The sequence below is a fragment of the Alternaria atra genome, assembly GCF_907166805.1.
Source record: "Alternaria atra isolate CS162 genome assembly, contig: 22, whole genome shotgun sequence".
Lineage (NCBI taxonomy): Eukaryota > Fungi > Ascomycota > Dothideomycetes > Pleosporales > Pleosporaceae > Alternaria > Alternaria atra.
This window is the reverse complement of record NW_025091320.1, coordinates 1,857,416-1,871,039: the sequence shown is the minus strand read 5'-3', so window position 1 is coordinate 1,871,039 and position 13,624 is coordinate 1,857,416. Positions and strand designations below refer to the sequence as shown.

Genomic DNA, 13,624 nt, shown 5'->3' with positions numbered 1-13,624 from the left:
GGGAGCGAAGGAGTCGATTATGCCAGCATTGTAACGCCTTGACCGGGCGTTGACAGCCGTTTCACATTGCGAGTGTTGATTTCAAGGCCATAATATCAAAGCGGAAGGTGATGAAGAAGTCTGCCTTACTGATGAGCGTCATGCTGAAGATCCCGGCTAAAAAGTGGTTTCTCAACTGATGATAACAGACTTTCGGGACATTTCTGGCATACCACAATACAGCAATGATGAAAAGGGGGTATCAATGCTGCATTGTTGTCGCTGCAGCTGAAAGCATCACGAGACAATGAAATGACGGGCTGATGCTTGTCATGGGTTGTTTGCATCGACGCGCATCAGCACCTGTGCGCTTCCGAAGCTCAGCATACGTAGGTCCTGCCTGGCGGAAAACATGGTATCAGGGGCCGATTAGCGAGAGGTAAGAACGCAAACATCGAGATACACTTATCGCTGCCGTTAGCAAGGTGTGGTGATGTCCAAGGCGATACTGATGGTTGGGGGATGTACGACGGTGGGCGAACACAGGAGTATGTGGCGGCCTCGGTTGCTTGCCACGTTAGAGTTTAGCGTGCCCTCTATCTAAAATTAGGAGAGGCAGTGCACGCGTTCCGCCTTTCATCTGGGCCTTGATGATCGCTTCTCCCGTTACGCATTGCCACACATCCAACTCGTTGCATACCTAGAGTAGGATTATTGCCGCTGGGCGCGTTCCCTCAGCACGATGAAATTCCATGCGCTGAACGCTGAGGAGAGCGGCTGGCTGTACAGAGGTCGAGTGACCACATACCGTCTTGAGCCTCACCGTTTGCAGTTCGGTAACATTATGTCACCGATGTGAGAGCGTTGGAAGGGGTCATCGTGTGCCGTACCCGTACTGAACATGACGAGCCTCCCGAAGCTTTGGCGTTTGGCCTGAAGAATTAGGCCAGCAATCGTCTAAAAATCCTTTCAAATGATCCCAGATATGGACTCTTCCAAATTCGCACCCATTTCCGTCGAGACCTGTCCTTGAATGGGACTATTTTCTGCCTTCGCCCCGTCGGAACGATTAGAATATGCATAATTCAAGCACTCTGCAGGCCTGTCTGTAAGGACACTCCCTTCCGACATCTACACATCGTAATCTACCAACTGACGCCTTACCCCTGCGCCCGTCAACCACCGCCACCCTCTACCACGCCGCACTAACCTTCCCGACCATATACATCGCTCTTGTTCCACACTGGTGATACCACACACTCGGGATCTCGGAAGCACAGAATAAATGGAGCTGTCAGATTTGCGAATCAGCTATCAGCATCGTTTAAACTCGCTCGAATGCTACAGTCGTGCAGTAGCGCAACGCCATCAAGCCGCACCTAACCTCCACATTCAACACCAAGCTCTTAGGCCTGATCTGCACATCCCTGCCTTCAGCCTTGATACATCTGCATACGATACATCTCTCTTTAGCATGCTACCCGACGCCCAGCTGCTGACGATCCCGCCAACATCTCTCAACTATAAGCTTGAGGACTTGCCGTCTACCAACAAGCTGGTCACAGCTTCTAGTCGATTTTTTCTACGCATTAACACTGGTCCATAGCACAACGGAGACAAGGAATACATGACATATCACGATCACCGTTCTATTCGAATGCAGAGCGGAAACGAGCTGTGGCTAACTATGCCGGTTTCGACAAGGCGGCAAGATGATCATGACTGTCAGCTAGAACAATCGGCGTACCAAACAACATCGCAACGAATCAGCGTGTGCTCTACTAGTGCGATTACTCCGCCCATGATACCTGCTATTACAACCAGTTCGGACCTTAACAAGCCACTTCCACCGTCACCATCCGGCCAAGATAGGCGATCTCGCAAACCACCATCGTTGCGCGGGTTTCTCAGGCGCGAATCTTCGAGTCAAATGGAGTCAAACCATCTCCGACCCGGATCATCTCATCAAAATCGATACTCTACTAGCCTGCACGTGGATACGAATGGTCATCATAGGCATAGCTACTCACGAAGCATGCCGAGTTCTCCCTACGAGTTCAGGCAGTCTTCTCACCAGGATCCAGCAACCCTTCCACGAGCGCACTCCTCCGCGTCCGACTATTCAGATGTGGTGCAGTATCAGCCGTACTCTCCACTACCGCAACACCAGTATACTCGTCCCCAACAGCAGCGTGCAGTTTCTACGAATCCCTACTTCGAGACAGCATCACCTCCGCGATCCCGTACCTTTCCCGAACCTACGCTCGGCGTTACGGCACGCGATAATGTTTATAGTCGGCCACGGCCTCATACAACATGGGTTTCACCCACAGAGCCATTTACGGATGTTTCTCAGTTTCACCTTTTTGCGGAAGCGATGACTGGATTGCCAAACGACGCCGAGCCCCTTTCCCCAACCGGTCCACCGCAGCTTCAGGGTTCACTCTTCGCTCGACGAACTACTGCTGACATCATTCCAATACCCCTCCAAAACCCTCAGGATTCGTCAAGAACACAACCGACACGACAACCTCAAAGAGAGCAAAGAGACGACTGGCAGAATTTCGAGCCACCACCGCTCATGTGGTCAAGAGCAACATCTGCACTGAATCATACTCTGCCTGTGCTCAATCAGCCCCTCGACGCATACCAGCAATGGCAATCACCATCGCACATGGGCGCCGTTACAGCGGAATTAGATATGTTGGGGCTGAACGATCCTCATGGGTCTGACGATGAACTTCCAGATTATCAACAGAGCCAAGCGGAGATGGCGGCGAAGAAGAGACAAGAAGCGTCAGCAAGGGCTCGTGAACTAGAGGCGAGATGGCGAGGCACACGCAGATGATCATGAGGCAGAGTATTGAGAGCTATTTAGAGCATCTGAAAGCAGATCCTATTCCATATTGGCCATTTTCTACTCTTTTCCACGACAGCATACGAAAGGCACGTCTGTAGGTCAGATCCATACCCTATACCGCACAGTGACGGCTCAAAGTATCCTGAGATACCAGATGACACCTAGGCCTTTTGACGCTGAACCATCGTTCAAGTCACCCGTTCCCAATCTGACAGCCTAATTGTCTCTATACATGTGGGTACTGAAGCGAAGCGGGCACATACTGCGTATGACTGCGGCAGTATTACGAAGATACTGTCCAATTGCGGCACCGCCCCCACGATCAGCTACCGGGACACGGTGCGTCTATATTGACTATTTTGATATTATACCCAAGCGAGTTATACAAAATGGATGATAGCCGGAAAGGGGAAAATAGCCCCTGCATAGACTACGATGCTATGCGCCAAAAGACTGTTTGCATTGACGCAATTCCCGAAGCGGTTGTAGCTGCCATGGTAGGAGTCAGAGCGGGCAACGTGGTAAACGCAGACAAGAAGACGTGTTCTCGAAGCAGACGTTGCAATGTATTTAATAGCCTAAAGCAGCATTTCCGCCCGCATTCCATTGAATATCTACGAACAAGATACATCCTCATAGCTAGCTTGCACCGCTTGATTAGTGTGTTGTTAGCGAACGAGAAGTTGTCAGCTAGAGAAGCACTAATCCCTACGAGAGCAGACCAAGCAATGGAATTATGCCTTGCGGAAAGCCTCGTGTCTGTTGAACTAATTTGTCCAACAGTCCGGATCGGAGATTTGACTACGGGATGTACCCGGTCAGTGACTATTTCATGTGACAAGGGTTTGAATGATCATGATCGATAATACGCACCTATGAGATTTGACCTGTAAATCAAACTCTGTTTCCAGGCTTCTGGTACCTCCTTGTCTGATCTACTACCCCAGCATTTGCTTCGGTAAGATCAGAGAAGACAACGTGACTGTCATCCTACGGCCAACCGCCACATTCCCACATCGTCAACTGACCAGTTCATGCTCGTCTAACTATATTAGTGGTAGCACCGAAGTACCCAAAAACGCACTAGAACGCATGTGAGGTCCAAAGAAGAACATAGTATATGCGGGGAGTTTGGGGGCGAAAAGGCTTGTTTTGCGAACGTTGTACTACAATCGGCTATGCAATACATGGATCCAGGATTCTGTATTGACTCCGACCGAAGATGGAATCTCGCAAGATGCATCACATGAAATTTTACCCACCGAAACGTGTGGTGTGATGTGCAAAGAGCCCAAGTGGCGATGCTACATACCAGACCTAGCTGCATGTAAGGCTTAATGCGGGGATCACCACAATCCACCCACCTACCATGCCATTCCCAGGTAACACACCCGCCCCTCCGCCCAACGACCATCCTATGCAATTAGGATGCGCCAACCTGGGCGCAACGTTATGCTGGACGAAGGGACGGTTGCTACTACCGTTATCAAGACCTGTGAAGGATGATCATATCCGCCAACCCGGTAGTGAGGCTGTGCAAAACGAAGGTGAGATGCATACGCGGGCCGGAACGATCGACGTAAGTATGAAAATAGAAGATTGTGCATATAGAAGAAAATGAAGGAATCGATAGATAGGTAAATATTATAATGAAAGCTGCAATGAAGATCACAATGTGTTGTAGAACAAAGATGGATGGGGTGAGGAGGGTCATGGGCCTAGAAGGACGGTGAGCGTGCAGGTGCAGCTTGGTCAGAGTCGCATACAAGCTACTGGAAGCAGTTTTGACTTTACATAGACGACTAGTCGACATCGGTTAGTTCAAATGCGTTCACGATGATTTTGGTAATTGTTGATTAGTTAAATCGCACTCTCAAGCCTTGGTGTTGCGCGATCCTGGTGCTTTTCTGTTTGCACGCGAAAACCCTCCAACTACCTCGTAGAGTGTGAGGGCAATGACTCAGGGATCCGATGTCGAGAACTGACTTGCAAGTATACATGTACCTGAATGCAAGCTGCTAGTCTGTCGTCTCGTAGAGATGGCTGGTAACTCGCAGTGATGACGCCATGATCTCGCACCTATTAATCATGCTGCTCACAATTCCTCGACGTTACTGTTCATTCCCACTACAAGCTTGTTCGTTTTGGGAACACGTGCTCACTACCACCTAGGAAAATCTTACGTACGTCTTGTTCACTGCAAATACGCTTGATATGCTATGACTCCCAGGGTGCAGATTACTCAGCCCGTTGTTGGGTGATAGTAGGGCCCGAACATGTAGCGAATTCTGATGCTTCATGCTTGCCATATGTCCCTTTCCCACCCCAAGCCGTCAAACAATTTCTCCCTGACTATCTTCCCTTTTCTAGGTCTCTCTATCGAAGTACCGTACAGATACTGTACTTCTCCTGCCGTCCAATGCTTCTGGCTGTACGTGCTGGGTAACTCGGGGAGGTTATCTCTCGCTTTGGCTTTCCAGTCTGGATCAGCGTTTTCTGTCAGTTCCAGCCCCGGCACCCTGAAGATATCTCCCTTAGCCGGGACATCTTTCATTCCGAGCCAGAACCCGTGCGCCAGCACAAGTATGTGCATGTCCTGCGCGTTGGTCACGATGAGACCATCGAGATTGTGGATGCGGCCGAAGCGTGTGACGAAAGATACCAGCCAGATACAGGCCTGCCGGTGGTCATGCCGAGAGCTACGCGATAAATCCTCCAGAATACGGATCAGTGCACCACCACTGAGCACTCCATGCGGCCAGTCTGTGGCATTGGATTGTCGTAGAGCAGGACCCGGATGGTGAACGTAGCCGGGTGGTTGGCTAACAGAATTATCGTACTCTGGCCGACGCTTCGCAATATCATCAGCCGAGGGCGAAGGTTTCAGGCGGACTCCTGAGTACGCGAGAGGGGCCGGGTGGCCGGGCGAAGATCGCCTGCGTGAAGGGCGTATCTAAGCAGGTTGCGGTTCATGGCCTAGGGTATGTGAAGAAAGAGAATCTCCAGGGGAGCCAAGCAGTGATAAGCTCCTTCCAATATTGACGGGGGCGGTCGCTTGAGGGAGGAATGAGGTCGCTTTTGGTGGCGCATCCTGCATGTCTACACCATTTGAGGATGGATCAGTAACCGTTCGCTCTCCTTTGCTAGTCTCCTTCTCTTTCACAGGTATTCGAGGTCTCAGATTTGGTGCCATTCAATAGCGTGTTGCAGCGAATTAATCACTGAGTAGAGATGTCCGTATGGATTCTGCGGCTAAAAGCTCGTGATGCTCGACACTATTTGAAGTTGAGAAGTTTGCTATACTACGCAGTTCTGCGTCACACAGAGACTCTCGGAAAGACAAACGTGGGCTATGAGACGCATGTTATTCTCTAATCACATTCACAAGACAATATCATCGGGGGCTCTCAGATGTGTTCAGGAATCTTGAACGTCACGTGTGCATGGCATTGTACACAATATGTGTCATATGGCATGTCCGTTGAAGGTGGGAATGAACAGCTAATTGATGGAACAAATAAATCAAACCCTGTGCCTACATTGAAACCTGTAGCTGTCAGGAGCAATATAAAACCAAACTTCTTCTCGATGCTAGCTTTGACCTTGACTACAAGTACTTTAATCTGACGGCGGTAGTTGCGAACACGATGACCAGTCTTTGTAAGAAGCTTTCCGTAAAATATCGACGAGAGGCGAGAGAAAAGTGGACAGTAATCCAGCGTCTCGGCACTATGGGCGGAGGTCTTAACGACTGCATAAGCAAAGTTAAGTGCAGCAACCCAAGCGCTCAGGGCATGGTATTTATCGAGAAGCGGTTCGGCAAGAAATTATTCGAGGCCGGTGTGCCGCCGTTAGAAGTTCAAATCTTACACCAGATTCAGGACCATGACCATATTACGAAGATGGTTGACCACTTCCTCGATGAGTCCATTCCAGCGGGGGCTGTATACATGGAGTATTGCGACGTCGGAAGCCTGGCGGACGTGGTAGAAGGGGTCGCCCAAAGCTTTTACGTCAACGAGCATAAGATATGGAACTGGTTCCACCAAGTGGCTACTGCGCTTGCGTATTGTCACCGTGGCCCAAAGCCTGACATGAGTGACGACGAGATTTTCCAATCCGGTTGGAGCAGAATCTACCACCGAGACATCAAGCCTGGCAACATCCTGCTGACGATTATGAACGGTCACGTAGTAGCAAAGCTTGCTGACTTTGGCTATGCAGTGACTGAAGATATTCTGGCACTGGAGCGTAGCCGAGAACACGCGATAATACAGCCAGGAGGGACGCCTGGGTTCGACGCTCCAGAGATGCCATTCTTCAGCGGCGCTTCCGACATCTGGCAACTGGGGCTCAGCATCCTCTGCGTATGTACCGGAATCAAGACACCATGGAGCAAAAGTATGCCCAAGGGTCAAACATGGGACGAAGGACGACCAGCAGGCCCCCGCTACTCCTTTGAATTGAGTGAAGTATTGAAAAAGTGTTTGGAGAAAAGTTTTGCACGGCGTGTGGAAGCGAATTCGTTGTTGGTCTTGGTCGTAACGAATTACCAGGCGATCAAGGCCAAGGTTCCCACCGATAAATCGCCGACGATGGTTTTCGATAGCATCACGAATGACGGCAAGGAGAAGTCGCCACCGAGACATCGCCGACCGATCCGTCATTTCACTAGATATGAGGGCCCATTGGGTCCTAGAAATGCAGGCAACCATCGCAGACTACAACCAGGTATACCCGTTGATATGATACCCTTCTATGGGGCAGGATATCATGGTGATGAGTACGGCGAGGAAAGTAGATGATGGTAAATAGATCCAAACATACTTTGACTGGAGGCACAATCCAAACCGCCGGGGGTTCGTTTAAGCGCAGGCATGTGTTAAAGCCACTTCAAGGATGTAAGGTGGTGGCGTCATTCCTAATCGTCAAGAGTTATGCCAGCCCCAGGACTCTTCAAGTTGTGCGATGGTGGCTGTGGGAGGGAAGCCATGTGATCGCTCGCAAGCGTACCACAAGTCACGAAGCTGCTCTTGATCCTCACGAAGCGTGAAACGATCACCAACTAAACGTGTTAGAGATACCGTTAAGTAAATGATGTACTTGGAAGTTGATGTTTAAAGTCGTGTTTTGAATCGAGTTGAACTTACCTAAGGCAATTGCGAAACAAGCAACAAATTTGCAAGGAAACCACTTGGAATTTGATTGCGCCACACCACACAGTGTCCGGACGTTGTCTTGTACCGTTCGGTCCACCACGGCGCGTGATGCCTTATGTGCTGGACCAAGCTGAGGGATTGTCGGATCATGAACAATGAGCAGCATGTGAGCCAAAAGGTTGTACTGAGTGCCCATGACATGGGTCTTTTGATGGAAGCGAATGTCTGGAAAGTTCCTTCCACTGCCATCCCTATCTTGGCGGAAGTAGTACGGATCAAAGCTGTCAGGCCTACATTGTGTCCAAGATCTATTCTCGTCCATTAGTTGATTGTAGCGAGCAATGCTGTTTCTGCCTTCTCCAAAAACGAAGTTGCTCACATCGCCGAGATGAGCAATCGTCCGTGTAGCCCAGATGGAATCGTTAGCCGGCTCGAGCGAACGGTCGGCGGGAAAGATGTGCAGCTTAAACGCTCGTTGCGTCATTAATGAGATCCAGAGTTCTTGACGGAAAGCAGCCCAGTAGATGGCCTGTCGTCGATCCGGTCCAGATGTTGCAGCGTATGATTGTTCAGCAGCGCGAATGATAGCCTGGGTACCGAACAAATGACCCTGAGGATCAGATCCGATGATCGAGATATTCATTTCCTCTAAAAGCCGTAGTATAACGGTGGCCGCAAGTAGTGGCTCTTCTTTGATAGTGACGTTGTCATTCAGTGCTGGAATCAACGTATCAAAGCAGCGTTGATAGTAAGCGTCTGCGATATAAGGATCAAAGTCGGTGGTTCGACTAAGCTGACGAGCAGACAACGCTAGGATGGCATTCCTGGATGGTAGTGTTAGTCAGCCAAAGATCAACGTATGTCCGTGGTGTAGACTGTACATACATCAAAGTGCTATTTTGCTTGGCCATCTGGACAATGTGGACCCCGAAATGATCTCTAGTATCAACCATGTCAAACTAGCAATGTTCAGTGAGGTGCTTCTATCTCAATAGAAGTACGTACGAATAAAGCGACATTCTCAATATAGTGCTGGAGTAGCATTGCTTCTTGTTCATGCTCTAGGGGCCACAGCACAGGCTCCCCAGGAGGTTGCTGGTAGACGAAAGTACTAACCCCTTCATCCTGGTGTGGCTGGTATGCACTCGTGTTCGCTCGATGATCACGCAATACTGGAGGTGCTGTTGTCTGCGGTTGCACGGGAGACTCTGAATTCAGTAATGACAGAACTGTCAGATTTTCTGTTGGAGTGAATAGAGTTGAGCTTGGTGTCAAAGCAGTGCCCTGGGCACTTCCAGGAGTACCGCTCGGCGATGGCATGTGTACTGAAGGGCTGCCAAATGGAGAGTAGCCATCCTGAACATATTGAGAGCGAATCTCGCTTGATTCGTCCAAGAATTGGACTGGCAAATGGTGTCAGCAAGATCCGCAGCAAATATTGATAAATTCCTACTTCGTGGAGGGAAAGAGACCCATGGTTGTTCGACGCTGAAAGAATCGGAGATCGACGACCGCCGAAATCGTCTACCGCTCTCATAAACGCATTCCTTCTTAGCATGCTCACACCTCCCACATGTCGGCTGTTTGCCATCACCTACGCGAGATCATCAGTACGACATCTCCTATAGTCCACTAACCGAAGCTTACACCGATAATGACGCGTGCGGCATCGATTGCTATAAATGATTAAGCGATGTCGTTCTGGCGCGCAAAGGACGCGAGATCTCGTACCATGGCATTTGCGATAGACCTCAACGTGGTTATGGAGTAGCGGAGGATTCCCGTGCGGGCTGATTTACGAAGCTGGGACGCGCGCGATAATGCTGCACGATGGAGTCCAGGACAAGAAATGCCCGCCGAGATGCGCAAGGTGGTGTCCAACCACGCCTGGCCTGTTACTAAGGACGGGCATTGATGATCGCTTCCGCGCAGTAACGAAAAATCCGGATAGCGCGTCTCAGCGCCGCCTGCCCCACCCCTTACCCCACAATTTGGCTGCGCCGAAAGAGGTAAGTTTCTCCTCATCATGTCGTAACAGCCCCGGAGAGAAGGTGACAGTTGGGCTCTACTTTACACGTGCATTATTTAAAGAGCCTTACGAACACATTGTCGTTTGTTCTCCATACAGACCCGTGGGTACTCGAAGGTTGCTGCTATCTTATCCCACCTTTCGTTATGCCTCATGCACTATCACCAGAGCAAGACGTGCCAAGTCTCGATGGCAAGAAACTCTTCGTAAACGATGGTTTGCTCCGACCGAGTCAAGTAGGAAAGCTGAAAGAGTCATCTCCAGATATGCCCATGGAAGAGCTGCACCGGCGTTACAATGAAGACGGGTATGTCTACTTGAAAGGGCTATTACCAAGGGACGATGTCCTGGAAGCCCGTAAAGAGTACTTCAAGATGCTTGCGCCAAGTGGCGTGCTGAAGCCTGGTACCCAGCCAGTAGAAGGTGTCTTTGATTCCGAAAAAGATGCTGCAGACTTCCCTGGTATTGGAGCTGGTGCAGTTCCTGGAAACGGGAAGCCTGGAGAAGCGACCGCGGAGAGATTCGTCGGCCTCGCGCTTGAGGCGCACTATGCAGATTGGTATAAAGAGACATTCTGTAAGCATCCGATACTCAGAGACTTCATCGCCCGTATGACAGGGTGGGGCAACAACACTCTAGGTGTTCGTAGGAGCTTGCTGCGTAACAACACGCCAGGAAACAAAGCTATCGGCGTACATTATGATCAGATTTTCCTCCGTCACGGCGAGCCTACCAGTGTCACTGCCTGGGTACCAATGGGTGATGTGAGCTTGACTGGCGGCGGTCTCATCTACTTGGAGAATGGTGGGCTATCTACTTCTCGATGAATGATCCGGCAAAGTTGATGATTATTGCAGGTCATACACTAGGCCGCGAAGTGGAGGCAGAGTTCGACCGTAAGGCAGCAGAAACTGGCTTGAGCGAGGAAGAAACAAAGAATGCATTCAACCAGAACATGCTATCAACGGGATTGCTCGCCGACGGACCACGAGAATATTCGGATACCTTTGATAGGCGGTGGTTAGTGACAAATTACGAAGCCGGGGACGTGGTGCTGCACACCCCATACACGGTGAGCACGCTCAATAGATGACCATACGTGAACTGTAACTGATAGTGCTTAGATACATGCATCCACATTGAACTATGACCCGAACAACGTGATCAGAGTCGGTACTGACCTGAGGTTCGTCGATGGCAGCAAGCCCTGGGATACAGTAAGTGATTCGTACTCACTACACGCATTGTATTGACTGTGATAGCGATGGGACAAAGACTATGAGTTCAATGACGGAGTGTAAACCTGCTGGCCATGTATGACCACCATGTGCTTGATTGCGACAAGCAAATGGCTTGTACGTACGTAGCATCACGAACGAGCTTAATCCATAGCTTCCATCTTCTAGACACATTTCATGACTTCCATGTTTACTCTCACAATCAATACGGCACCTTAGCAGCCATGGCTTTCCAGAACTCACATCGCTCACCTCTCCCACCCTCCCAAGCATTCGCATCGGCCAAACTGATCTGGTTACTGACACCTGGATCGCTATATGTGTGATAGTATAAGTCTTCTGTCGCTTGTACAAAGAAAGGAACACCCCCTGTAGCATTCAAGTTCAGCAGTTTCGGCTCTTTCTCGTTCCACATTGGCCACAGGATATTGCTCCCACTATATCCAACTGCAGGCAGGATCGTGGAATTTGCGACACCACCCTTCGCATCTTCCACACTTATAACCGGTGAATTCTTCGTGATGAAGTTTCCCCATGTCTTATGAAAAGCGTGCTTGAAGCTTTCCCCGGGCGTCGGGGTCCCACTCCACAGCGCTTGCAAATCATACCCATGATAACTCGGAGGCGCACTGAACTGATACTTCCAACCTTCCGGGAAAGCTCCAGCAGCCCAGTAACTGGGGCAGACGAAGGCGTACTCTGCAAAGACGTTGAAAAGGCGTTGCTGGTTCCCCGTCCCAAACTCACTCATGTTAACTGCCGTAGGTACGCCCATACCAGATGTGGCGAAGCGCGTGGCGTTGGGCTTCACGTCAAGGGTGTCACCAGGGAACGAGTATATTTCCTCCAACTGGCCCTTGTCAGATGCAGAGAAACTGGGAAACGTCTCATTCACATAGTCACGAAAGTCTTGTAGTGTTCGTGTCGTTGGTGGCGCGAGTGGTACGCCTTCGTTCGCCATGTTACCGGTCAAGATACGCTTTCCCTTCAGTGACTTGGAAAGTAGAGATGTAGAGAGGCGATCTTTAACAAATGTGCCGTCCGTTACGGGCAGGAATGCAAATGTACCAAAAGGTCCAGCTTCGGAAACCCTCGCGCTGGCATTCTGCAGAACGACGGTATCGGCTGTGCGGAGGCATTCGATAGTATTCTTTTTCGATGAGCACCCGGAGGCTTCGACAAACTCTGCATATGCTGTTGTGGGCGTTTCATCGTTGTAATCGTGCTGGTACGGCACCCATGGGCTTGCCGCGATGACATTGCGGAAGAGGTTCTCTTTCTGCTTTCTATTATAGGCTTGGGCTTGGTATAGAACAGCGCCTGCCCCTGCACTCTCGCCTGCCACAGTGACCTTACGAGGATCACCCCCAAACTTCCCGATATTTGCTTGTACCCACTTTAATGCGAAGTTGATATCAAGGAGTCCAGCGTTGAGGGCACCGTGCCTTTTTACATCAGGGCTCGAAAGGAAGCCGAAAGCGCCTAGACGGTATTGGATTATGACGCTTATGAAGCCATTTTTGTTCGTGTTCATGAATTCGGTAGGGTCCAGTCCAGAGGCGCTGAAAAGACCATATCCTCCACCATCTTGATGCTTTTAGCGGTTTACAAGGGTAATTTGCTCGTTGTGAATATAGTGACTTACGGACCCAGAAGAACACAGGTAGATTCTTCGCGTTGGCTGGTGAGTATACATTTAAGAACAAACAATCCTCATCCCCAATCGCAGAGGTGAAGCCGTATGCAGCTGGCGTTTCTGAAGAAGCGCCAGTTTGTGGGCAGATTGGAGGGTCGCTTAGAGCTAATGTTGTCGTTCTATTGAGCGCTGGGGCTTGAGGAGCAGCGAACCTGAGCTTGCCGAGTGGGGGAGCGGCATACCGAATCCTGTAGAATATGATCAGTTTCTGGGTCGTGAGAAGCCCTACGTAGACAAGCTACCCTTTGAAGATGTCGATACTGGTGTTGGCATCATGACTCCCCTCGTAGACAGCGTAGCCTAGATCGACTTTCGGTGCTTTCCCAGTCCGCTGTATCGGCTCAGCGCAAGACCTCACAACAAGCGCAAGTGCAAACACGATCCCTGTCAACCGCATTCCGTCTATTGTCACGACTGCTATGAGTGAGTGTTCGGATATGTTTAAGCAGTCGAAGAAGTTGCTGCGGTTTGTGTAGCACAAACACGCTTGAGATACTGATCGAGATCGTGGCGGGCAGCCAATGGTTGCGCAACGCTAGGGACACCCACTACATATCAGCATCCTGCACGACTTGACGACAAGCGGAGAGGCACTACTTGGGTATGGCTCGTTGAGTGTCCGTTGGCGTTGATTGGCGTAATCGTACGGATGTTCTCCGTTTT

General features: G+C 50.2%; 4 protein-coding genes across 4 annotated transcripts; 2 read left to right on the top strand and 2 right to left on the bottom strand.

Moving 5' to 3' along the window:
- Positions 1-6,570: 6,570 nt before the first annotated feature.
- On the top strand, positions 6,571-7,644 carry ALTATR162_LOCUS3396 (uncharacterized protein; the record flags this gene model as incomplete). The annotated part of the gene is made up of 1 exon (XM_043311002.1): positions 6,571-7,644. The coding sequence occupies one exon, from the start codon at positions 6,571-6,573 to the stop codon at positions 7,642-7,644; it is 1,074 nt and encodes a 357-aa protein (XP_043166937.1).
- Positions 7,645-7,767: 123 nt separating this feature from the next.
- ALTATR162_LOCUS3395 (uncharacterized protein) lies at positions 7,768-9,737 on the bottom strand (the record flags this gene model as incomplete). Its single annotated transcript, XM_043311001.1, has 7 exons — positions 7,768-7,904; positions 7,990-8,822; positions 8,884-8,957; positions 9,004-9,401; positions 9,452-9,592; positions 9,646-9,674; positions 9,730-9,737. 7 exons carry the CDS (start codon positions 9,735-9,737, stop codon positions 7,768-7,770), a joined length of 1,620 nt encoding a protein of 539 aa, XP_043166936.1.
- A 436-nt stretch (positions 9,738-10,173) lies between these two features.
- Positions 10,174-11,328, top strand: ALTATR162_LOCUS3394 (uncharacterized protein; the record flags this gene model as incomplete). The annotated part of the gene is made up of 4 exons (XM_043311000.1): positions 10,174-10,831; positions 10,885-11,099; positions 11,152-11,244; positions 11,290-11,328. The coding sequence occupies 4 exons, from the start codon at positions 10,174-10,176 to the stop codon at positions 11,326-11,328; spliced, it is 1,005 nt and encodes a 334-aa protein (XP_043166935.1).
- A 139-nt stretch (positions 11,329-11,467) lies between these two features.
- On the bottom strand, positions 11,468-13,358 carry ALTATR162_LOCUS3393 (uncharacterized protein; the record flags this gene model as incomplete). Its single annotated transcript, XM_043310999.1, has 3 exons — positions 11,468-12,852; positions 12,911-13,149; positions 13,204-13,358. The coding sequence occupies 3 exons, from the start codon at positions 13,356-13,358 to the stop codon at positions 11,468-11,470; spliced, it is 1,779 nt and encodes a 592-aa protein (XP_043166934.1).
- Positions 13,359-13,624: the final 266 nt, after the last annotated feature.